This window comes from Melozone crissalis, unplaced genomic scaffold (assembly GCF_028551555.1).
Source record: "Melozone crissalis strain CALT ecotype California unplaced genomic scaffold, PUWL_Pcris_2 ptg000057l_1, whole genome shotgun sequence".
NCBI lineage: Eukaryota > Metazoa > Chordata > Aves > Passeriformes > Passerellidae > Melozone > Melozone crissalis.
Window position 1 is genome coordinate 5,225,059 of NW_026535835.1, and position 25,949 is coordinate 5,251,007.

A 25,949-nucleotide genomic window follows, 5' to 3' on the forward strand; every position below is an offset into this window, starting at 1 on the left:
ATTTAAATTTTTCTATAAATTGTGTTATTGAAATAGATGCCCTTGGCTGGTATTAAAACTTTTATAATGTTTGCCTGCTTACAGCCTACCTCAGATGGAAATTTAAGACAAATGAATGCTACATAAAAAAAAGGCCACAGAATAGAAACAGCACAGCATCCAGGCTATGTCTTCCCATTTAGCACATCAGCTCCTACTCAGAGAGCACACCCTGAATTCAGGAAATCAGTATTAAAACTCACTAGTGGTATTTCTGCATGGACATCAAGTTGCTTTTGCTCCTTTCCATGAGGCAAATCTTTAAATTTAATTCCAAAGTTCATTCTAGAATGCTCAATAGTCACCTACTGAATCTCTTACATTCTTATTATAACTGTCTAAAAGACTATGCTTCATACAGGGATTATTTGAAGATGAAGTTCAATAAATTTTAGAATAATTCAGAGAACTAAGAACTTACCTTCCTTAGCCAGGTATAACTCCTTAAATTTTGCTCTCTTTTGATTAAATTCTTGCTCAAGTTGCTGCTTTGTGCGCAGAAATTCTGCATTGACCTTTTCCAATTCTGCTACCCGTTGTAGAAGAGCATCTAAAAATAAAGCAGAAGATAAGGTACGTCACTAACAGTTACCCAGACATCCCATTCTGCAAGGCTGAGGTTTGGGCCTTACTCTTTTTAAAATATCTTTATTCATTAGCTCTGCCCCATGATAATGAGGAAAACTAGACAGTCTTGTAAGGAACAAAGGAAGGTAGGTTTTCTTTAGACTGTAACACCAAATTCTAATTAAACATCTCTAGGGAAGTAGAGGGAATGTGGCAGGGAGTTCTGCAGAAAACAAATCTTCCAAAGAAAGCCACAATTTGATATGTACAATGAAGGAAGAAACAGAAATAATTCTGGTGATGGTTTTCTCCCCTGGGAAGTGTGTGAGGGCTGAGCAATAAAGCACCAAGTGCTCAGGCTGAGGTCCAAGAAAGCAAAGTGACAGCAGCTCAGCTAACAGCTATGAGAGGGCAAAGCACAGGAAAGAAACCCTGTGAGCTAAAAATTAGGTGCCATCATCAATCCAGTTCTGCATGTTAACCAAAAGATGAACCAGATTACATCTGGAGAAGTTTTCCTGAAGATGGCCACAATCTACAGAGAATAAATTGATTATAAGATCAAACTTTCCTCATTTCCAGCAGGTAAAAATCCTCAAGGGTGCACATACATCACTCTGTTTTCCATAATTTACCACATCAGCCCTTCATCTGGTGGTACAACAAAAGAAGGAAGAGTAGGAAGCCTACAAACATTGTTATAAGATGCTTATTATTGAAAAAAACCCCATATTATACCATTTTATGATGCTATAAAGACCCCCTACAACCACCAACCTATGTGCATGTGCAATATCAAACTCAAGTTCTGCTCTAGGTGGCAGTTTCAACTTGCACACCTCAGAATTGAAATATGAAATAGAAAGAAAAGACTGATGAATCAGAACAAAACACATCTCCCTGCTGCAATGCACTGGGGAAAAAAAATGTTCTTCTCTATGAGTCTCTGTGTGTTCTGCAAAAGCATTTTGTGGGCATGTTCCAACTCTGCTGTGCAAAGTGAATCACTTCAGTTACAGCCTCTATATAGCACAGACTAGATACACAAAATATTGATCCATCAGAGGTGTTTGTGTATCCCATCCAACACTTCCCACCACGTTCAAGTAGTGAAAACATTCCAAAGGCTACACAACTTCAGCATCAAACATTTATGCTCACAAACAGCTGGAGTCAGCTCTACAGCTTGCAGTGGTAAAACCCTGGCTGGGCAATGCCACTGAGATGGGGTCAGTTATTTTTGGTAGCAGATGACGTAGAGTAAGAACAGACACAAACAAAAGGAGCTTCTAAGAGCACAGGTATGTTTTACTGATTGCAGGTTATAAGAGCTTATGGTGTTACAAAATACAGCACCTAATCTCTTCAGCTCTGTACTGAATAAAAGAGAAATGCAGATATAGGACTGACGAAATTTAATTTTAAAAAATCCTAATTTTGAGGGTTTTTTATCACTTTAAATACAAATTTTGAGGTTTTTTATCACCTAAAAACATAGGTTTTTCTGGTCAGCAGAGAGGAGGGTTAGTTCCTTATGTGATAGATCCTTATGTGGATAGTTCAAAGCCAACTGCACAGGAGTGTTCTCCAGAAAATGAAAGGAATCTGCAGCAAAGACACTGAGAGCAAAGCTTTAAGTGAGTTCAGAGAGTGTCTGGATCAAAACCAGGGATGAAACAGCACACATGGAACCAGGTCTGGGTAGGAAAAACGCTTCCCAAGGTTAAAGGGTTGCCTTTGATCTCTTGCTGAAGTCTTGCAAAGGGAAAGGGTTTGCTTGTGCTTCCACTCCCTGCAGTCCAGGGCAGAGCCTGCAGCCACTGTGGCACCTCCTGCTCCACACCCACCAAGAACTGGGCTGGCCCCAAGGAGCTGGGGCTTCCCTTGAGCTCAGCTTCAGCTCCTCAAGGGAAACTCCTGCAGGCACTAGAGCCTCAGGGAGCTGTGTGCCAGGGCCAGCAGGCAGCCCTGCATCCACAGGTACCACCCTGCAGCCTCACACACACATCCCAACCGAACAAGGAGGAATCTGGACATCATTCACCATGCACAAACTCTTTTGAAGACCACACAAATAAACAGCTTCATTCTACAGTTAGTAATCCTGAAAGTTAAATCAACTGTAGACTCAACTCTCCTGCCCTCAAAGATGACTCGAGCATTCCTTGTTTACTTAATTCCCTTTCCATCTTCCTTCAGCAGAGAGACAGCAGCAGCTGTGCTGCTGCTCCCATCAGAAAGTGCAAAGCAACCAAGCTGTACTTCTTCTGAAGGTGTGAGTTGCTTCTGCTGAGGTTGGAAGGGCAAGAGGACACCCCAAGAGCAGAATGTTCAAGTGCTTTCAGCTGGGGAACAGACTCATCCTTTTGAAATCTTCCTGCCCAAACAGAAAGAGGGAGGGCAGAGTCACCAAGAAGGAAATGAAATTTAAATATTTACATTTTTTATAGTATTCTCCCCTCTCTGCAGCCTGGCAGTTATGTCTAAAAAGTAATAAATAAATAACTAAATACTCAACCCCCTCCACAAGGGAGCTCTGGCAGCTGTCAGGGCCAGCTGCAGGCATTCAAAATAACAATCAGTTTAAGATCCCAACTGCAGGTCATCCATCACTGCAACTGTGCAGTAACATTGTTCTTTCGATTCTATACTAAGTTTAAAGTGGTTTTACCACCTGTGCTACATATACAGCTCAGGACAGACCTCAGCCCATCCCCACTGCACTGAGCCAAGGCACAAACTTGAGGACAAGCTTTATAGGCTTTATAGGCCAGCATCAACCCCCTCAAATGCACCTGCATTAGAAATAAAAGTCAAATAAAGTTTATTTTCTGAGACACCCTCTCAACTACCACCTTTCTGCTACGTGATTAAGTGTACAAAGAAATTATTTTCTTCTTCAGAGGTACAATTTGTACACAAGCCATACAGACACTTCCCAAAACACAAGTGTGATCCCAAGCCCAGTCTGCCAGGCACAGGTACCCTCGGGTTCCATGGCACAGATCAGAGTCCACCTGGACATGCACTGGAGTCAATGGCAGCAAATGGGCTCATCCATAGATTTACAATTTATCATTTATCACTTAATTTTCCCTTTGAATTTAGGTCCAACTCATCCCAGGCTTACAACAGAGCAGAAAAAGAAAACTTAAGTTGCTATCAACTTAAAGGCAGCCCCAAAGCAAGCCATCCATTTGCAGGCAGGGCAGGGATCAATGTTTAACCAGGGATGGGGCAGAGCAAACACAGCCCGAGATGGGCAGCGCTGCTGGAGCCCTGCCCATTGCAACCGGAGCCGGGGACACACGGCAGGCACAGAACGCTCTGCATTTCCTCACAGAAGACACAATTCCCTATTTAGGGCCCTAAGTCATCAAGAAATAAACAAAAAGCCTAAAGAAATCCCCCAAAATCCTATCGATTTCTTGACTTTGGACATAACACTGAGAAAACTTTAAATTAAAATCCTAACAAGAAATCCTTCTGGCCAACAATTTTAAATAGTGTTTTTTCCCAGATTATTAGTGTTTTATCACAGACTACAGATGACAGAGTTATAGGTGCCAATTAAATCAGTAGCTTTATTTCTAGCTAGCAACACAGATTTTGCAGAGACACTCCAGGTCAGACACAGGGATCCCCATCTCCTGTGGAGCACTGACACTACAGCAAAGCACAGTGAACGTCATCAGGTGCCTTAACCAGAGAGAAGAACTCAAAAGAAGGGCAGCAAAATCCATTTCAGAGCAGACTCATCAATTTACAGGAGAACCATCAAACTGCTGCAATACAGGAAGAGAAACTCCAGTGAAAAAAATACAGCTTTCTCTTAACCCACTGCACAGCAAAATTCCAATTCTAGGAAAACACATGAAAAATACACATTTTTTACTGACTAGTTATTTATATGCTGTTCCACAGATCAGCTCCAAAAAGAGTTGAATTTTACATATGACAGTTTCCAGTTACACAAACATGTAGCGATCATTCCAGCACTAAGACAGACAAAGCTGATTATCAATAAGACTATTTTTGAGTACCAAGTCTATTTATAAAATTAATGCCATAGAGCTTTCTGCTTGATATTAAAAGAGTCAAACATGACATCAAGAGTTCAGTCCAACAGAGCTGAAATATGAAAACAGCGGAAAAAACCCTACATGTACAATCAACTTTTCGGATACAAAAAAAATACATAGTTTCTGTCATTTTCTATCATTCTTTTGCTGTTATTGCTTGAGACAGAAGTATGAAAAATACTTATTTGTATGAGTTTCTACTATAACTTTCTACTATTTTCTATGATCACCAATTTTCATTTATCATGACATCATTCTGGAGCCACAATTATGCTACTTCATAAACTTTTAATCTAAGCCTGCCACCAGACTGTTCATACAGACTGCTAAAAGCTTTTCTTTATTTTACTCAAACAGGATTTGATGAAAAAAGAACAACCAACCCCCCCACTCTTACAATAAACCCCAATTTAAACCACATAAACCCCAAAAAAACCCCAGCTGTTTGCATGAGGCACTCAGAAGCAAAGGAACAGATTATGGTTTTTGAATAAGCATGTTAAACAGAAGCAATTCCTGACTTATGAAATGGGGTTGCTTTTTTTTTTCAATAAATATTTGCCCTTACACACAGATATCCAATAGCAGCAGATGAAACTGGAGGGGAAAAAAAATAACCAAGAAGAAAATAATTACTTGCTTTTCTCAAACTTGCATTTGCAAGCATCAAGCATTTTATTTCCTGGGTCAAATGGCTCAAGCTCACTGGTCACACACTTTCCTTGTTTTATTTGAGGGCAGAGAATGACCCCTGACTTCTCACTTGCCCCCTCCTTTTTCAGAGTGGCACCAAACGCCTTCAATTGTCACAGCTCCCCTGTCAGAGTGTTAAACTCTGTGTGGTGAGGAGAACTCAACCCCAGAAAGGGGAAAACCAGGGGGTTCTGCCCCACAGCCCTGCCCTGGCACAGCACCTGGAACTCAGCCCCAGAAAGAGGAAAAGCAGGGAGGGTTCTGCCCACAGCTGAGCCCTGGCACAGCACCTGGAACTCAACTGTAAAAAGAGAAAAAGCAGAGAATTCTGCCCCACAGCCCCACCCTGGCACAGGATCTGGAACTCAACCCCAGAAAGGGAAAAGCAGGGGGTTCTGCCAACAGCTGAGCCCTGGCACAGCACCTGGAATTCAGCCCCAGAAGGGGAAAAGCAGGGGGTTCTGCCCCACAGCCCCGGCACAGCACCTGCCCCCAGCACTGAGCTGCTCTGCAGAAGGAGCTCAGGCAGTTCCCCATTTCGGGCAGTGCAGCTTTCAGACACTGCTGCATTCATCCAGCCATTTCTGGCTGATTGTGCAGCTGAAGGTTATTTGACATCCACAATTTGTTCTCTATTGACTAAATATTCACAGGCAAACAATCCAGTACCAATTTAAGGCCAAATCCATAAAAACTTGGTGTTGCTGACAAATGGAGGTATCACCATGCAGATCAGAGCCTTGCTGCATTATATCTGTTACAGAAGCTTTGTATTTATTACAGTAAATCAGCAAGTGCAGGATGAAAAATATTCAGCCAACCACTGCATGTTACCAACATCTAAACATACAATAAATACTGTATTAACATCAAGTGGAAGTTTGCAATACATTATTAAAGTTTGAAAGTAATGTTATTTTTAATTGAAGCTGATGACAAACATCTTTCCACTATAGCCTGTAATCTCAGTAATGCCTATTCCTACTCTATTTTTCTTTTTTATGCTAAACACTGTGTGACATCCTACATTAAGGATTTTAGAAAGAAAATGAAAAGCCATAACTAAATTAAAGTATTAAAATCTGAAGAAATTTAGATGTTTGAATAAATGTGAAGACTGTTTTATAATACAATCAAGAATCACAGAATGGTTTGGGCTGAAAGAGACCTTAAAGATCATCTCAATACAAACCCCTGGCTTGTGCAGGGACACTTTCCATTAGATGAGGTTGCTCCAAGCCCTGTCCAACCCAGTCTTGGACACTTCCAGGGACAAGGCAGCCACAAGAAGAGAAGAAGCAAAAGGGGGAGAAACAAAGGTCCTTTAAATGGCTTAACTACACCTGCAGGGATAAACAGCCATATGCAGTAGCAACTAAGTGATTTTCCCCTACTGTGTAACAGCACAGTAAACATATTTATGCACAACTACAAGGAAAAGAAGGCCAACACACAGTTTCTCCTTCCCCATTTTTTTCTACTTCCACTTCCCATTTTTTCTCCCTTTTCACAGCACTCACAATGTGTTAACTACTTCCTTGCTTTGTTACTGCCTCCTTCATCTTCTTTCCTGGACACAAAAGCAGGCAGCTGCTTCCTGGGGTGCAGATCTCCATCTCATGACACTCCATTTCACCCAGTAAAGGAAAACCACACCTGACTTCCAGTTTGGCAAACCCACTTCATGTGACAAGTAATGCTCTTCTACACACTTAGTCATTCTGACCCCAGGTTAACTTAAGTCCAGTTTTAAATTTATGCTTAGTTAACCATTATTTACATTGGACTGCAATGGAACACTGCTCACTACATCAAGTATAATGGGAATGCATTTAAACATGGATGTCCATGTTGACAAAAGTGAGCTTGAATTTTTTTCCAACAAGGAAAAAGTCCCCTTCCCAAGGACAGTCCCCTACCTCCATCATTATAGCCTGGCTTTTTGTACATCCCTGCTCACCATAGCAGCTGCTTCTCTCTTTCAACTAGGTTGCAATCAGAACTCTCAGTTCTGTGCACAGTCTTCTCCACAGTAGTCCCAACTTAATGCACAAGAAGTTTTACCATCATTAGTTTTCACTTTATTTCATCTCTGCCACTGATGTTTTGGTGAGGAGAACAATTTGTCAAGAAATTTCAGGAAAACACTATTGGTTAGCATTTTTTCCCAAGAAAATCAACCACACTCTGTGCTTTACCAATTCTTTGAATAATTTAAATAGGGCAGCAGTGGATGAATCATAGAGTTGGAAAAATCAACCAGACAACACTGCTAATGGAATCCTATGGAAAGGATTTTGGCTGTATCCTGCTGCTACCACCAGTGAATCTCCTCAGAAACACAGTGTTGCTAAGCTTGAATGCATATCAGAGTATTTCAAAAGTCAACAGCAAGCTGCAGTCTGGTGAACTTTGAATTCATCTACAGTGACACAAAATGGAGAGAGCAGAGTTACCAATCTCATCACAATCACCAGCATTCCCCCTGCTCCATAAGTGCTTGCATTTTGTTCCCCTTGCTCTAACAATTTTTCTTTTTTATATCTGCTCTTTTCAGGAGGATCAATTTGGAAAAACAGAACAAAACAAACAAAAAACCCAAACTAAAACTGCTCAGTGTCTCCTTGGATTTATGAAGAGGGTTATTTACTCTACAGGCTGTGGGCATTTACTCAGACCAGTCACTGCTCTGAGCAAACAAGAGCAGGGTGATGGCAGCACAGGACTGGGCAAGGTGAAGTCCCCAAGAATTGGGCACATTTCTCCAAGAGGGTTCACAGCTGGGTGACACCGCTGCCACCCTGGGCCAGCCTAGGTAGATCTCCACACCCTGCAGGCACAACAAAGCTCTGTGAGAATTTCACACATCTGAGCTCAGACAATGCAGCTGTCAAACGCTTCACACATGTCCCTGCCCCTTTCATTTCACCAGCCTGTCCCTCCTCATTACCGGCAAAATAAACACCAACAGAGGGTGTTTTGAGCAGGTACAGAGGCTCCTCCAGCCTGGACCAGACCTCCAGCACAGCCACCAATTCCCTTCCACAGCATATGAAAACCAGTCCCCAAAAATGTCAAGTCACATAAATCTTCCTGACCAAAGCAAGACTGAAAATATGAATGAGCCTTCGTATTTACACAGGAATATTCCTGCCAAGTTTTTCCACACTACCACGTCTCATCATTTGTATGATATAACCAGAATATCCTGAACTGGATTACACGTGGCAATTCCACTTGACAGTGAGGTTTGCAGTGTGTCTTCCCAGTAAAAGAAAATTTAAATTGAGGATATTGTCTGTTTTACTAAACCTGGTGAAATAAAAATATTTCAGATTGAGAGCCCTTTAGAGGGAGATTCTGATATGTATTTCATTTTATAGGAGACCCCCTACACAATTTGCACTCTGAGCACCACTAATATAACTGTTCTCTTAAAATGTAAACATTTGCTAAACCCAGACAACAGACTGATTTTCTTTCAAGATAATTTAATTGCTGACTCATTTGCAGTGGGAGGAAAAAAATCCCTGTGACACCTTATTATATGTTTATCACTTCGCCTACAAATTTATTAAAGGTTGTCCTCTTCAGGCAGAAAAATGGGAATAAAGTATGACTCAACTCTCAGGAAAAAACAACCAACAAAACAACACAAAACAACCCTACTGCATTGTTCTCTTTGATGAAGTAAGTTAATATATAAAAGAAAACCATTACATTAATTCCAAAATTCCCCCAGACACCACTAGTCTGAGATCTTGTGCTGTCTTGCTGTTTGTCATGGGGCCAAAACTGAGGTGCAGCTTTGAGAGCATTCAGGCTGCAGACCACCCCAGGTACTCTGCTGCCCAATTTCTGAGCAAAAAGAACAAATTAATGATCACCTAACACACTTAAGAACTCAAAGGAAGGTAAGAAAAGTGAAATATAGCTCAAGAAAGAAGGTGATGTGGAAGAAACCAGAAAGAAGCCGATGTTAGTGAAATTCATACAGGCAACGGCTTCTGTAATTTACCATTGCTACAGGTATGAGGACCCTGCCATTTAAAGCAAATTGGCATCTTTATGGACATTTTCAAAACCTGAAATAATCACAAGAGCATGGAACTCACTTCCACATGCAGAGCTACCACAGGTACCAGAAAAACTTCAGAAATAGCAGCAACTCATACACAACTCAAGAGTTATGGATGTGAACAAGCAGCACAAAAGGGAGTTAACACTTCATTTCTTCCCCACTGTGGCTCCCTATCCCTTGCTATAATCTGGCCACTCAAATTGGTATACAGAGAATAAACTGAGAAAGAGAACAGGTAAAAACTTATTTGCAAGGAATAGTAATTTTAAAATTTGACTTGACAGAACAGCAGGTTCTAGGCCTGGAAAATACTGTTGCTAGATATATGTATGGAGACATTGTGATGATAAATATAGTGTAACAAACAATAATAAGAAAAGATAATTAACATCTTTATTTGATAAGGAACAGGATACAGATCCTACTATTTGGAGCAAGGTTTCTACAATTTAATAGGCTCCCTGAGAACAACAGACTAGTACTCCCCCAAGCCTCTAGAATTCATTTCTTGACAGAAAATACTGCTGAGATTCTATATATTCATATTTTTTGCTACCACTTGTCAACTACATGAATTCCTGAACAGTTAAAAAAGAAGAAAATCCTCCTCCAGCGTGAAATTTTAAGATAATTTAAAATATTCCAGGGGCCTAAGCAATACAGAATGGGGAAGGCTTGACTAAGCCTGCAGTTGCAATGATTTCAAATCAATTTCTGTACTGGTGGTCATCTGACAGGGTAACTCAGCACTCCCACCTCACTGGGAACACATGTGCCTTTTACCCCCACCATGCTATGGGAGCTTTTGACAGCAGTGACAGCATCAGAAGTGATAGAGGAACAGGCTGGAGGGTGGGAGGGCAGTGAGTCTCAAACCAGACCACACCTGGCACTCAGCTGAGCACAGAGCAGACCTGACACACACATGGCAATGAATACACACATCAGAGTAAACTGTGAAAAAAACGTCAGAATGATACCCTTGGACTCTCATATTATTACTCTGTGGTCTACACCCTTCCTTTATGCCAGCTCTAAGGCTTATCAGGTCTTTCACTAAATTAAACTAATTAATGCAGCAGTGAGTAGTTCTCAGCTGGGTGACTGAGCTGAACTGAGCTCAGGGATGGGTCCAATGTGCAGAGCTGGCACAAAGGAAATGAGGGAAACACCACTTTGGGAGCAGGAAGAAAAGAGCAGGAACACTTCTTTCAGCAGCAGCAACCTTCTAGACTGGCTTAGCTGCAACATGAAACCACAGCCTATGGGTACAGCCTGATTATCAGTTTAACCTAAGTGGCTGCTGTCTGCCAAAAGAAATAGTCTGGCCTTCCTTCTGTCCCCCACTCTCCCTTGTGGCTACTGAGATTGGTGTAGTCATGCAGCAGAACTTACTTTTTAAAGACTTGATGACTGATATTTGTAAGTGATAAATGACCTTTTTCAAACCCTGATTTCTACTCAGACTCTCCAGGGGAAGCTGACAAACTTAATTGGTATTAGAAAGCAAACTCCAAGGCTCAGGTTTCCCACCAGTGTTTGTACACACTCAGGTTTTGAACCAATGCAGTTGAAAGAGTTGCACTGCACTGCAGTTTCCAGTACAGAAGTGCTTAGACTGGTACAAAACCTAGAGCTGAAGATAAAAATACATCAGAAAACATTCCTATCCCACAATAAGATTAGGCTCACATTTACTCTTACTTGAAAGCAAATACAAAGTTAGATTAGACATTGTAACAGGCCATTACAGCCCCTCCCGATGGATCCTCAGCTAAATGTAATCCTCAGTGCCTGCAACAAATTTAACTGTAACATCAGGAGTTAAAGCACCAGTTTGAGATTTAACATCTTTATCTCCAGTTTCATGTAAGACTCCAACAGAAGCTGTGAACACCAGACAGACAGCTCTAATATCTTCACAGCTAGAAATGTCACTCAAGCACAGAACCCAGAGTTTGCCTAATTGCTTTCCCATTAATTTCACATGGGAGAAGATACAAACAGACATTGCAGGCTGGCAATTAAGAAAACCTTACTTGAAACCAATCTTTAAAAGAAAATTTAAAATATGCAGTATATGACAAAGATGCCAGCCTGTCAGATGATCTGAATTAACAGAGCCAAATTTATGCTTTGTATTTCACCAAAATAAACCAAGTAACACCACAGATAAAATGTATCAGAGGGATTTTGGCACAGGTTACTGTTAATGTAAGGTGAATGTTCCAATTCTTGTGTCTAAAGTCAATGGGAGGTTAATATGAACTCCTATAAGCCTTGGGAAAGACAATTTTCTTAAAGGATACTGGACCTGAAAATTTATTGTAGATGGGTAAAGTACTTACTGCTTGAGCAATAACTTCTAGCACTCCTCTGTTTCTTCCTGTGTAGATTAAGGCAACGGCACTGAACACCCAGATGTAAGGATTGTATTATACCCTGTGGTTTTATCTGCTTTACTGTTTGCAAGTTACTGCTTTGTTATTTTTTTAAAGCAACCAACCATGGTGCTGCCTCCTCATTTTGCATAGCACTGATGCAGGACAGATGAAAATAAATCATTTCTGTTGGGCAGTATTTTAGGGGTGACCAGCCATGCACATACAAAGTTACCCTACCAAGGCAGGGTGTGGGGGATAAACAGTTATACAGGAAACACCCAACAAAAACGGTGAAAGAGGTGTTTCTCCTTTTGTTGTGCATATTCCTCTCCTTTGTTGCCATTTAAACAGCATTGCAAATCTTGTTGCAATTATCTGTAAGCTAAAAACGTGTATTGGCAGAAGATACAATACAAACCACACAGTCTATTCAGGTCAGTGGCTTAAAGGCATGGGAACACCATTATAATCGACAATGCTGGTTTGGTTTGATCCCCAGGTAATCCTTCCCTCTCACCTCCAGGCTATTCCCTCTGGAATACACAGTTAATGCTACCATTGCCTTCCAGTTATTGATTCCAATTCACTTTGCCATGTATAACTTCTGTTATTGCATTTTCGCTCCACAGCTTTACCAAAAAACACTTTCAAAAACCACAAAATACAACAAGATAAATATTAATAAAATCCCACCCAAATTTAAATTTCTTCTCAGTGTGATTCACCACAGTAAGGCTTATTAAGTGCTTCTGGCTTATTAAGTAACTAAAAATCAGACTGGATTTTTTTTTTTTTTCACTCCAGGATTCTGGTTATTTTTCAGTCCCTAACCCAGCCATACACACATGACAGGGCCCTTAACTGCACACAGAACCAAATGAGCAGATCACAGCTCTGCTGTTTCCTGTCCTCCTCTCAACTGATACGAACTTTCAGAACTGCTCTGATAGCCAAAGGATGGAACACTTCTATTTTCTGCTTCTATTTCCAAGAGGCCTAAGTTAACTTCCAACAATGAATTTTTTGCAATCTGTGAAGCACTTACTGCAGTTTAGAGATACCAAGGTATTAAAGAATTAGATGTCAGCCAACCTTGTGATTAGGTAACTGAAGTTCACTGCCTCAAAATTGTATAATCTGTTCTGAAAAACCACTCAGAACCTGAACATGTATAAGGCAGGGCTGAAAAGCAGATAAGTAGCTCTGTATAACAAGAATAAAGCACAATGAGTGACAGAACCTGAAGAGCTCTTAAATAAAGAAAAATATATTTTAAAAAGAGTAAAAAAGCTAAAATTCAGCCCAGCTAGGGAGCCATATTGCTTGGAAAAGCCATTTTTCACTAAGGAAGTTTGTAGAGTCATGCGAGTTTCTCCAGAAGAGGAAGAATAGAGGGATGGGTGTGATCCCACAGAGCAGAGCAAGGCCTGGAGCAGCCAAAACAGGGCAAGGACCAGGGGAAACCCCCAAACCAGAGGTTGCAAAAGGCAAGGAGAGCAATATTAAAGAAGCTGAGGTGGTGTCTGGGGAGGAGGAAACCAGAGGAGCTGCTGAAGAGCAGCAGCTGCCCAGGACACTGCCAAATGCTGACTGGGTGTTTGAGCAAGGAGGGAGCAAAAACCTGAGAGCAAAGAGCAAGCAAGGCCACGTTTCTGCTGCCTGGCTGTGTGGAGAAGGAATTGCCAGAGGAGATGGAAATAAACATAAAAGGTGATTCAAGAGCTTTTATTCTTCATTGTACTGAAGGAGCCAGGCCTGGGAAGAGAAGTGTAGGATAGGAACAGGAAGGAGGGAAGCACCACCACAAGTCAGCTGAACGCCAAGGGGAGTTGTGGCTGACAGAAGGAGACATGAATGGGGGAAAAAAAATAAATGCACATAATTCCTCATTATATCAGTGGCCATGCTGCAGTTCTGCACTCTTAGGGTACTACAGGCACTGCTTATAGAGTGACAAGACAACTCAGAAGTTTTCTCAGGTACTTTCCAGGTAAAAAATCCCCTCCTCCTTCTGAATAGCACAGAAATATTAACCGAAGGTACACTGGTCACTTGTTCTTCCTATGCCAGTTGACACCAAAATATCAAATGATTTAAATTTTTCCAGAGATAATTCATCATGCCTAACTGACTATACTATGACTAAAATGACACAATGCTTACCCTATTTATAGAATAACTTGTGGAGGGTAGTGCCATTAACTCAGCCACTACTAAATCAGACACTAAAATCAACTCTGTAAGTAAAGGCTGAACCACTGAGAAGTACCAGACCTTTGATGTAGAAGATGTTCCTCTAAAATACACACACACAGTGGCTTTCAGAGCAGCCCTGTTAGTAAGTGCTGCTTATCAATGTCACCAGTTCTTACCTTGAAAGACTTCAGTCAGAGTAAAACCATAATCTCAAATTCAGGCTTTTTCATTTTTTTTTACACTGCATATTTGGTATTTTTAAAGAAAATAGTGTAGTTAAAATACCTAAATTTAGGATAGAAAACTTCACATCTGAGAAGCACTTTTTAATAAAATGCCTGGAGTGAAAGCCCAGCAAGTCTGCCAGTCAACCATCACCCATAATGAAGCCTATGGGATTTGGTCCACTCCCACACTGACAGAAATTGTTTGGTTTAGCTTCTTGAAAGTTTTAAAACAAAATTCTTTCCTCAATCACTTCCAAGGGAGTGCATACAAACTAGTTTCACAGTGGGAATCCACTCCACCCACCAAGGGCTATGGGAAAGCAGTTAAGCATCCAGAGGCACCAGGCCAGGAAGGGAAGAAAACATATTACTAAGTCCATCTTCTCCATGACAATGGTGAAGTGGCCAAGAAGTAATAAAAATGGGCAAAGAATTTACATCTGCCAGTGTCCAAAATGCAAGAGAGAGTCAGTCCATAGGTTAAAGCATATTCATTGTGCCTTCTGGCAGATCAACAGGTAATGATAAAGAACATGGTCAGGGTATTTTGCAAAATTAGGAGATTTGCAATTTGACTTTGACAGGAAAACAGACACCCTGAATGTGGATATTCCCATTTCAGAGCAAACTGACCAGCTGAGCACATCAAAACTCCCTTAGAAACATGTACATTCAAGGTGTCTGTTTTGTTTTTGAAACCAAATTCCAGATTTGTCCACTGAAATGACAGGAAAACACACAGCCTAAAAAAAAAAGCATGAATGTGTTTTAATTAAAATGCACTTTTAGTATATTAGTAATAATATACTAAAAATATAGTAATAATATCAGTAATTATTGAATAACAACAAAGCAAGGACCGAGCAAAATGAAAGTGAGAGAAGAAAATTTTTGCCTCTTGGAAAGTGCCAACAATTTTGAAGTTACTCCCCAAGGGATAAGAGTTTGACATTTGACAGTTGCATCAACAAGGCAGAGCTGAACATCAGCACTCATGGCCAGTCCCCTATGAACCACACCTAGCTTGGAGATGAGTAATAGCATTTTTAGATCCTTCAATTTTGTTGAAAAGTCATATACTAACAAGGAAAATAACTGGAAATATAATAAAAGCACCTGAGGTTTTGTCAGTTAATTTTCTCTGTGACATCCCTGTCCTCTCTACCAGCAATGTTTGGCCCTGGGGTGTGTGACAGTGACAGCAAGTCCCAGCTCTTGTTGGGATCCTGGATTATTGACACAGGGACACAAAGGGGATCACAGACTGCTGGTGGCACCAAAATCAATATGGCAACATCCTCCCATCTTCCATCTACAGCTGAGCAGCTCTCTCCACTGAGAGCTGGCACTGCCTCCCACCACTGACAGACTGACACTTTTCACTGGCCTAAGTTACTCCAATACTGGATCAATTCCTTCTGCCAGCAAGTCCTTATTAAAATCTTTGATAGACTGTGCCATTAACAGTTTATCACTGAACAATATCAATGGATATGCTAATTATCAGTCTGACTGCACTAATGGTTTAAGTTTAGAGCAGTAAGAAGAGTTTAATAATTGGCCTATCATTCTAATTAACTTTAGTATTGAAGAAATAATGTTTTATGTTGCTGCAGTTCCTTCATTGAAGTGTTTTCCAGAAATGAGAAGGAGAATTAAACCCTGAGAATTCTGATAGGGAAAAGCTATGCCAACACATTTTGTTTGGCAACCTTACATTCAGAGATGGCAAGCACCCAGATCCAAACTAAACCCAGGGAGCCTGGGGGGTTTGAATTCTGAATATTACATTCAAAGTAAAAATATTTTGAAAAATAAGACATTACAGCTGTGGTAAAGCAATCTAGACAACACACATAAATTAAAATCTCTCCAAAAGAAGCCCCTAGACCAGGATCAGCAGGTAGCACACACCTACCTGCAGCACAGGGCAAGATCATGAGCTCCCAGCACAGAGCACAAAGCTCCGGCAGCAGCCAAGGGCTGCCCTCAGCCTCCCTGTGATTCTTATCATATAGAAACTCTGTTACCCCACACAGTGGATTAGAGGTTATTAATGTCTCCACTAATCCAAAGTACAAACCAGGGTAGGACACAACACCCATTCTTTTCCTATTTCTCTGCACTATTCCTTCCCCTATTCTTGGGCCCATTTTCATTTCAGTGCAGGCTTTAGAATAGAAGACAATTTCTACATTAATTCCTCTCATGTTGTTCCAATATGTTATTTCTACCACAGCAGAAAAAGTAGTAGTTTTATACTTGCTTTCCACAAAACAAATCATAGCTGATGTGTCTTGCATGAGTAAAGAATGCATAAGTTATTTATAATCAATACAAGTAATTATAAAAAGCCATTATTTTTCCTCAGGGGAACATACTAATCCAGTTCTATTTTGTCATATGTAATCTTAAATTGGAGGTTATGCTAGTCCTTTAAGCAATAAATTCAGTGCACACAACTAAAGATATGAAATAATTAATTTCTTGATTTTTTTCCATGTTAAAATAGAACACTTTCAAGGCACACTTTTGGTAAATTACTTACAAACAAAACCAACACAAATGAGAACAACAAAGTGGATAAAAAACCCAAACTGGTCCTATGGCTGCCAGAGGAGGATGGGGAGAGGAGCCATTTTAGGAGCTCCAATTCTTTAGAATAGGACACATCAACCACTTTCAGAACCCACCCAACTTTCCAGCCATTCCCCTTCTCTACAGCATCCTCATCTCCCCACAGCTAGGGAGCAGGAAAGAGACAGCAATCCATGCCTCCTGTAAGACAGGCTTCACCTACCAAACCACTCAATTTACCTGCACCTTTTTAATAGCAACAACACAAATACATCCAACGTGGATCTTCTAATACACTACAAACCTACAACTACCTTTCTGGTCAAGAGTCATCAAACATTTGTACACTGAACAGCTTCCCTGCACACCTGCAGCGAGACAGTCTGCAAGAGCCAAGAAGAAAATTTGCTGGAAGTTGTTCTGCAGGCCTTAGAAGAACAATAAACAATGGTTATTCACCACAAAGTACAGGAGAACAACTCCTACCTGTACTGACCTTATAAACATGACAGCAGGTAAACTCACCTTCCCCTCAGTGCCCTCAAAGGATCAGCATTGACTGATCTTAATGGAGGGAAAACCCCACAATCTAAGCACATTCATCACTAAAATTCTCAAAAGGCAGGCTGAAATCCCTAAGGATAAGCACTTTCTGGTGTAACTCCACAAAAAGGAAAAAAAAAAAAAGGCCCACGCAATTCCCTAGACATGCATAATTAAGAATACATCATTGCCCTTTTCTAACAGAGTGCTTCCCCAAGGAAACTCAAGCGTTCTCTAGAAGAGGAGAGCCCTGGCCCAGTCCAATGGCTGGGTGAGCACCAATCCTGCAGGATTCTGCACATCTCTCCAGTTCTATAACAACATTATGACCAGCCTCTACTTAAATTCCTGGCTTTCTCACCCCTTCCATACATCCCATACAGTAAACACTGTCCCCTCAACCTCACCCTCCAAGCTTAGCATTACCTACAACTTTTTTATATGCACGCAGATCTGCAACCTCTTCCAAGGTAAAAACCGTTCACAATTCCTCTCAAACCAGAAAGAAATAACCTTTCCACAGCAGGAACCTTCAGGGAAAGCTCAGCTTCCTTCTGCACAGGTACATACCACCTCGAGAGAAGATCTGTTATTTTCTTTGTCTTTTCCAGCAAAGAAACACACCGCACATCCCGACCTGCACCTTCCGAGTGCCTTTTCGAACACAGGCAAACGTCCCCAGAATTTCTACTCTGCCTCACCCCCGCCGTGGCCAAAGCAATGACGGCGTCCCACCCGGAGGATCAATGTCTACCTGGATACACCGCCACCCTTCCCCTCCTCCCCTACCAGGGTGTGGAGGCCTCGTCCCATCCCGGCTGGGCTCCCCTTCCCCAGCAGCAGCGCGTCCTCCCAGCGTTATCCCCGCGCCGGGAGCCGCCCTTGCTCCACATTTCCAGCCTAAAAATCCACTTGCGCTGCCTCCCGCCCCCTCCCGAGGCCTTCCCAGCCGAGCTCCCCGGGCCGCTCCCCGCTTCCTCCCGGCGGGTCCCCGCTCCGTGCGGGCCCCCGGACCCTGCCCGGCCGATCGCGCCCAGGCCGCCGCCCTCGCCCCGCGGCCGGCGCGGCTCCCAGGCGAGCCCGGTGCTGCGCAGGCCGCGCCGCCGCCCCCGCGGTACCTTCGGTCTGGGCGCTGGGGCCCGGCTGGGCCATGGCTCGGCGGGCGGCACCGCCGCGGCCTCCTCCGGGTGGGGACCGCTACGCCACGGGCAGAGAGACGGGAGCGGCCGGGCCGGGCCACCGCCTCCTCCGCCTCATCCTGACAGCGGCCGGCGGCGGCGGGAGGGGAGGACGGGCAGGAGGAGGAGAAGCAGCAGGAGGAGGAGCCCCGCGCAGGCGCCCACGGTGAGACACGGGACCGGCTGCGGGCGCCGAGCGGGGAGGGATCGGGAGACGGGGACCGGCTGCGGGACCGGCTGCGGGACCGGGACCGGGACCGAGACCGAGACCGAGGGACGGGGACTGGGGATCGGAATCGGGGATCGGAGTTCGGAACCGGGGACCAGGGGACGGGATCGGGATCGGGATCGGACTTGGAATTGGGAATGGGACTGGGAATGGAGACCAGTACTGGGAACGGAGACAGGGACTGGGGGTAGAGATAGGGATAAGGAACCGGAACCAGGGACAGGGACTGGGACAAAGACCGGGAACCAGAGACGGGGCACAGGGACAAGGAAGAGGCACCGGAATGGGGAACAGGGGCCAAATACCAGGACCAGGGACCAGGAACGGAGTAAAGGGACAGAGACAGATATTGAGGACCGTGGAAAAGAGCTTGGAGCAGGGACTGGGGTCAGGGTGAGGATGGTGATGGCTTCTCCCGAGTCCCTGCCCGGCCTGGCCCCTCAGCCCCGGGCAAGGGAGAAATAGCCGGGCCTTCAGCTCGGAGGCGTAACTAATGTTTATTATTGAGGAAACAACACCAACAAATCCTGCCCTTTAATCACAGAATCACTGAGGTTGGAAAAGACCTTTGAGGTCATCGAGTCCAACCTGAGACTGATCCCCAGCTTGTCACCCCTGCCTGGCACTGAGTGCCACATTTCTGAGGTGATGACTCACCCTGAAGGGGATGGAAGCACCCAAGATTCACAAATCCTCATGGACAAATGACCCTCAAAAGTCATGATTTGTCTGCAAGCAATCAGGAAGTTTTATTAGTAAATTACACACTTGGCATGGAAATTGGTGTATTAGTCCCTGGCCTATTTTTAGTTGTCACACTTGTTGTCACACCAATAATGCAGCTGTGACCTGGCTGGGCAGTGGAAGGCAAGGGGTCCCTTTCTCAGCACCCATGGTTGGGCTTTGTTGATGGAGGTTTAGTCCTTTGGTGGGTTTTAGTCCTTCCATCTAACTAGGAGAACATGTCCGAACTCCAGGTTGCAGCAATAAAATTGTAGATCTACATCATTTGAGCACATGTAAAATCACATGTAGAATGCAGAGTTGGAATAGAAATTACACCAACGGTTCCTTTCAAGGGCAGGATCTGTTATAACTCACTTTTCTTATGGCTTGCATACCCTAAAATGAATCACTTTTAAGCTGAATCTCACTTGTTGCCACTGTCTTTCAAGCCTTGCTGCCATAATACATTGTATGGCAAGGCATGAGATTCTGCATTTCCCATTAAATTTTTGCTCATTTAAACCAAATGCAAACCTGAAATAGGCAGTCTTTGAAAATTATTCCATTTTGCCCTTTTTGATCAGTTGAGGTAAATTTTCTCAGTCTTTGCTATTGTATAAAGCAGGCTTAAAGTAAAGACTTAACTTTTCATTGTTCCCAGATTGAGACATCTAGGGCTTTCTTCATGGAAATGTGGAGAACCCAGAAGTGTCAGCTGCTTACAGAACTGCTGACTTAGTGGCAGATGATCAAAGGATAAAGTATCTATCACTTGAGGTACATTTACAAATTTCTTAGCTCCTTCTTAGGCTTTTTTATAAGTACCTGGATGTTACAAGCATCCAGTGCATGAACCTCCCTGAAAATCTAGTCCTGAGTGTAGGAACTGAGCTCTTGAAACTCCACCCTGCTGTGTGTTCATATGGGCACCTCAGAGCACCCACATTAGCAGCTTATTTCATCTTGTTCATGTTGAGGCAAAACTCTGACACATTCTGGTCGGTCAGGGATCAAACTCAGTGCAGCATCACTCCTGCTGCAAAAAGCAAGTAAGATAATAACAAGCTTGATATCTGCTGTACCTACAAGTGCTTATTAAGGGATTAATATAACTTCACTTTCATCACTTCCATAGACTGGATGACAGGATATTGACTATTGGAATTGCAACATTTCCAAGTCTCTGTCTGAACTCCTGAGCTTACATTCTGAATGGGTTTTATATGTAGTTTGAAATATATAAGAACTCTCAAGGGGTTTGTACTTTTATTTCCCTTTCTTGTTCTTCAATTTAGAGCTGTACTAGCTTTATAGGTGTGGTTCTTGCTTAATCTTTCTTTTCTGGATAGTAATTGGACTTGACAGAGGTGAAGGTTTATGTAGTATCTAATAGAATGTATTCTAACCTGAAACAATTGTGTAATTTCCTCTGTGCCTCCCAAAATGTCCCATTTGATTCTGCTCACTTGTAGTTCTTATAGCCTTGATCTCAAAGGATTTCCTAGCATGACTCAGCTAAATCTTAAAAGAACGAAAGGAGGTTTAGCAGCAGTTTTCAGTCAGAGGAAAAGGTCTTGCAGCAGAGAACCAGCAGGGACCAAAAGTCCTGAATTCCAGTCCTGGTGGTGTGAATGTTAGACAAGTGCAGTGCTAAGGCATCAGTGACGCAGGTGAGCACAGACTATTTCTGGAATAAGCTTCTCCAGAAATAATGCTCCTAAAATCCCATGATTTTTTATCAAATTTATTTGGCCTAAAACCTAACATGGGCATTTTGAGCACCACATGCAGCAGACACGTGTGAATGGAAGATGCATCTTCCTGGAGAATGTGTGCTGTGTCAGTACGGGTGGAGGAGTAGCTGTCACTTTGCACTCTGCCTGAAATGAAATCCTGCAGGCTCACTGAAAAAAAGAAGTTTGCAGGTTTTGTTTGAACAGTAACATCCAGGTGGTAAGCAGTGAGTGTGAACACACAGTGGTTGCTGGAGACCAGGAGGAAGCTGAGAGTGGCTGGAGTTGTTTGGTTGCAAAGAGAACAGTGAAGTAATTCACATAACATATCTAGGAGACAAGAAGTATCTTCATTTTCCTTGAGGAAAATAAAACAAATAAATGGATAAAGATGGAATCTTATTAAATCTGATTACATCTGTTTTTCTAAGAGGTCTTATGGTTGATTGACTTCTGTGCTTATGGATAGTCAAATTCCAAATGAAACTTTCCCTGCTTATTTTTTTTTGATCATGTAGAAAGGTTTTTCTCTTTCTGTGTCTTTGCCTTTATTCTTTTTCCTTTACTTGGGGCACTTTAACCTCAACTGAGGCATCTATTTTCATGAGGCTTTGGAGAAGGCAATTATCACTGTCCTTATCTGTGACACTAGTCCCAGATCCTGAGGCTGGTTGAGTTACCCTAGCTGTGCTCCATGTCAGGACAAGACCCAGTTACATACATTGTACTTGTACGAAGTGCACAGCTCTGGGGGAGTCCCTGCAGCTCCAGCCAATTCCTCCTTGTGGATAGGTAAAGGGGCAGGGCTGTGATCACACTGGGGAAGAGTATGATCCCAAAAGCTTTGTATTCACAGGAAGTTTGGCTAATAAATACAGAGCTAATTCCTTTTGTTTTGAGTGATACAAGATACTATTGTTTCATACAACAGCTAAGCCAATTCTACAAAACCCAGAGTCTTTAAAAAGATGAACTGAATTTCTGGACTTGCAAGGCCAAGTCTGCATCTGGTGTGAATCCAGTGGAAACAGGCTGGTGTGTGGGAAGCTGGCCTGTAGCACAGAATCAGAATGGAGATCCAAAAGGTTCTCTGAAGTGCTGCTCCCCATGTCTGCTGCTTTACTGGCCACAGAGAAGTTGGATTCCATAATGCCCTGTGTGGTGGGGGTCTCCAGTGAATCACAGGCCCTACTCCCAGAGTAATTCACCTCCTAAACCACCCACTGCTTGATCAATTAATCCAAGAAAGCTCAGTAACGAGGTGGATTTGGGAAGTGGCTTTGTGGGGATGAGAATTGTAGAACTGGGGCCCTCTGCCTCAGCAAGAAGGAGATTTCGTCTCCCCCACCTACTCTACCTGCAGGAGAGTTGGGTAACAGTCTCCACTGGCCAAACCATGCAATGACATCAGCTTTGGAGGAATGCAACAAGAATGTTTCAAGTGATAAGAGTAAACATGTTACCAGAAAAAAAAAGTGTGTTTTAAATTCCAGGTGAAGCCCAGGAAGCAGAAGTCACACACATCTTTAAGGAGAAATTTGGTGGAGCAGGACAGTGAGCCTTGACTTCATTCCAAAGGCAAGTAACAGCCTTGTCCTGCTTGCAAAAGAGGAGAGAAAAACCAGAATTTATTGCTTGCACTAGTTTCACCAGATTTTGTCTACTGTTTTTCTCACCTTTTTTTATTGTTTAAAATAAAGTGTGCAGTTTCCTAATTTTTAAATGTTTATTTTCTCTCTATTGAGATCAACGGGTCATTAGCATTAAGTATTGGTTCTGCAGCTAGGAGTGTTTCTTGGCTTTGGTCCTTTCTTTTAAAAGCAAAGCTTTTGGAGAAAATTTACATTCATCTAAGTATTACCATAAAGAGGCTGGTTAAAAATCCCAAATCAGTCATGCTCTTTGCTTCAAAAGTTCTTCTGGAATGCAAGGAATTTAGCCTGGAACAATTACATTATTTGCAATGGTAACTTCTTAGCGAACCCTGGAATAGTTTATGTGGTTAAAAACCTTTGCAAGAGCAATTGAAAAATTATGTTATCCCATCTATTGTTTAAAGGATTCCATGTGGTGCAGTTCTTTGAATATATGGGAAGAAAATGGAGCCAAAAATGAAAATTTGGCAGGCAAAAAATCCAAGTGCTTGCATTGGCTCTCAATCCAGAGATATACTCGTTAATGATCTCATTTGAAAGATGTCTATATTAAGATCTGAAAGCTCTTGGTGTTCCCAAGGGACAAGCTCATTGAATGTTGTGATATACCATGAAACTAAACAATTTTTCTTACTGCAAATTAACCAAGAAATCAGAAATTCAGTCTGTGTGAGTAACAAAGGGCACATTATGAGCACAGCCTTTTGGGTATCCTTGCTCAGCAGTACATGAGAATTGCCACTGCAGGGAGGCACAGCCCTGCTTTGTGCTTACACACTCCTTCCTGGGAGGATCTAAAAATATGCCATAGCCCATTCAGACTCACCAAATCTGCATTATAAAGTTACCTGCACACACTGCAACACTGCAATAGCTGCATCTCTGCTTGAACCTCTGCTGTGGGCACTCTTGGACAAAGGCTCCCTCCTGGCAGCTCTGTTATTGCAGCAAGATGCCACAAGAGAGGAGAGAGGCACCAGCAAGGACCATGTCAGCCACTGTGGAGTTTTATATTCTTTTGTTAGGCTTGGGATTAAATGTGTAAGATGGTATTTTTTTGTTTGGATTTAGATATTTATTAGTTTTTATTTATAGTTTTATAAATTGGGAGTTTTATAGTATTTTATTTTAATAAACTAAAAATGGAGTCTTATTTCTTTTTTTACAACATTTTTAGGGATAAACAGTTTAATTAAGAAATTATTCTTAAATTATTTTTATTTTTAACTTAATAGCTAATTACTTGCAGTTTTAATGTGGATTTTAAAATCTAATTACATAATACTATTTACACTTATAAAGAAGGACTAGCTTCTGTTTTAAAATGTCTAACTTGTTTTATATATATTTCTATGTTTTAAAACCTTTAAGTTTTCTACCATGTGATATTACACACTTCTATTTAAACTATACACTTATAATCCCAGTTCTATCATTCAATTTTGGATGCCTTCTCCATGGCCCCAGGTCAAATGCAGTGTTCTCTTGGGGGTCAGTGCCTGTCAGCACAGAAAGTCTGAAATTCTCAGTGGCCAGGGTTCCAACAGGTCACCACACATTTCTCAGACTTTCACAAGCACACCCAACCTGGTCCTGCACCTGGGGACATTGAGGGCAGCGGGACCCCCGAGAGAACTCTCTTGTTTTTCACTCTGTGCATGAGATTACACTTGCCTTTTAAAAAAAGGAAAATAACAACAAAATAACAAAACAACTAAAATAACAACAGGTTTCCTGGTTCTTGAGGCTGTTTTACACTCAAATATTGCCTGTAGTAGCAGTTCTCTGAGCAGTAGCATCTCCTGCACTCAATTTCTGAATCTTGAGGCGGCCGGTTCCTTAACTCGATGGGATGAATCGTGGCAGATCTGCAGCACTGGGCCACTTATCCCATTTTCTTCCTCTGAGGCACAAGCAGCTCAGTTATCCCATAAATTCTGATGGTTTGCAATGCCCACTTGCCAAGAGAAGGAGGGAGTGTTGCAAGTACTGTAAAATTCATTGTCCCGTGTGCGTCGTATTAAATGGTGTAGCCAAAAGATTTCCATGTTAAGGCTTCAACAGCAGTGCTCAGTTTGGAGTGTTTTATTCATCCAAGTGCTGTTAACCCTCAGTTTGTCCCTTTCAGGACTGTCTTTGGAGACATTTAGAAGGAGGATACCCAAGAAGATGGAGCAGTCTTTGTGTGAAGAGTAGACTAGGCAGCTGAAGAGTTGCCACAGGCTTTCAGGGGATCACCAAATCTGAACAAGTCCTTCATATGAACAAGCTCCCCCTCTGAACTGCTTCATCCAGGTAGGATTGTTGGAAAGTAATTCAAGGCCTTCCTCCAAGTGGGATTCTTCAGTGATTCCTGAGCCTTTTCTGGGGCTGTGCTGATGTCTGTATAGCCAGAGGTGGTCCAATCCAAATATTTATCAATACAGGTTTGAATCCCACATCTTAGGTCAGTGGGTACATCCAGCTAGTCCAGATGTTTCTCATCAATGCCACCCCATCCTTATGAGTCCTTTTATTCCCTTTTTCCTTGACTTTTCCTAAATGTTACAGCATTCTCTCTATTTGCTTTGTTTTGCTAGAGTGCCTTTTGTAGACCTATGTTCCTTAGATGCAGACACACAAAATACTTTGTACTTTTATGGCACTTCCATTGAAGACAGAGCCTTTTAGAAGAGCTGGAAGAGAAGGAATTATCAGCAATATACAAGGCTGAGCAACTTCAAAGAGACAGCTTGATTTGCCTAGGAATGCACAAAAATCAGCAAAAGAAAGGAAAAAACCTGAACATTTATCTCCTATCTCCCTTTAGCTTTTTTCCTTCTATAAAGTATATTTCCTTTGCTTATTCATGACACCTTTAAGAATACAAAAAAATCTTCTGACATTTTTATAAAAAATAACTGAAGCCAAACATCTGGTGTAAAATCAATACTTCTTAGTAGGCAAAAAGATCAAACAAACTCATTTTCTGTAGAATCTGTCTGATTCTCTCAAAAAGGCTTGCTGCTGAGATAGCTTCCCTACCTCACACAGGCAGCA

General features: G+C 42.2%; 1 protein-coding gene across 1 annotated transcript in view; it reads right to left on the reverse strand.

Annotated features, from left to right (window-relative positions):
• The window catches only part of RABEP1 (rabaptin, RAB GTPase binding effector protein 1), a 44,845-nt gene extending 26,169 nt beyond the window's left edge, over positions 1 to 18,676 (reverse strand). Inside the window, exons 1-2 of the mRNA XM_054287061.1 lie at positions 18,508 to 18,676; positions 461 to 589 (exon numbers count right to left, since the gene is read on the reverse strand). Of these exons, the coding sequence (XP_054143036.1) occupies positions 461 to 589; positions 18,508 to 18,541 (163 nt within the window). The 5' untranslated portion in view covers positions 18,542 to 18,676. The remainder of the gene's footprint in view (positions 1 to 460; positions 590 to 18,507) is intronic.
• Between the last annotated feature and the right edge of the window lie 7,273 nt (positions 18,677 to 25,949).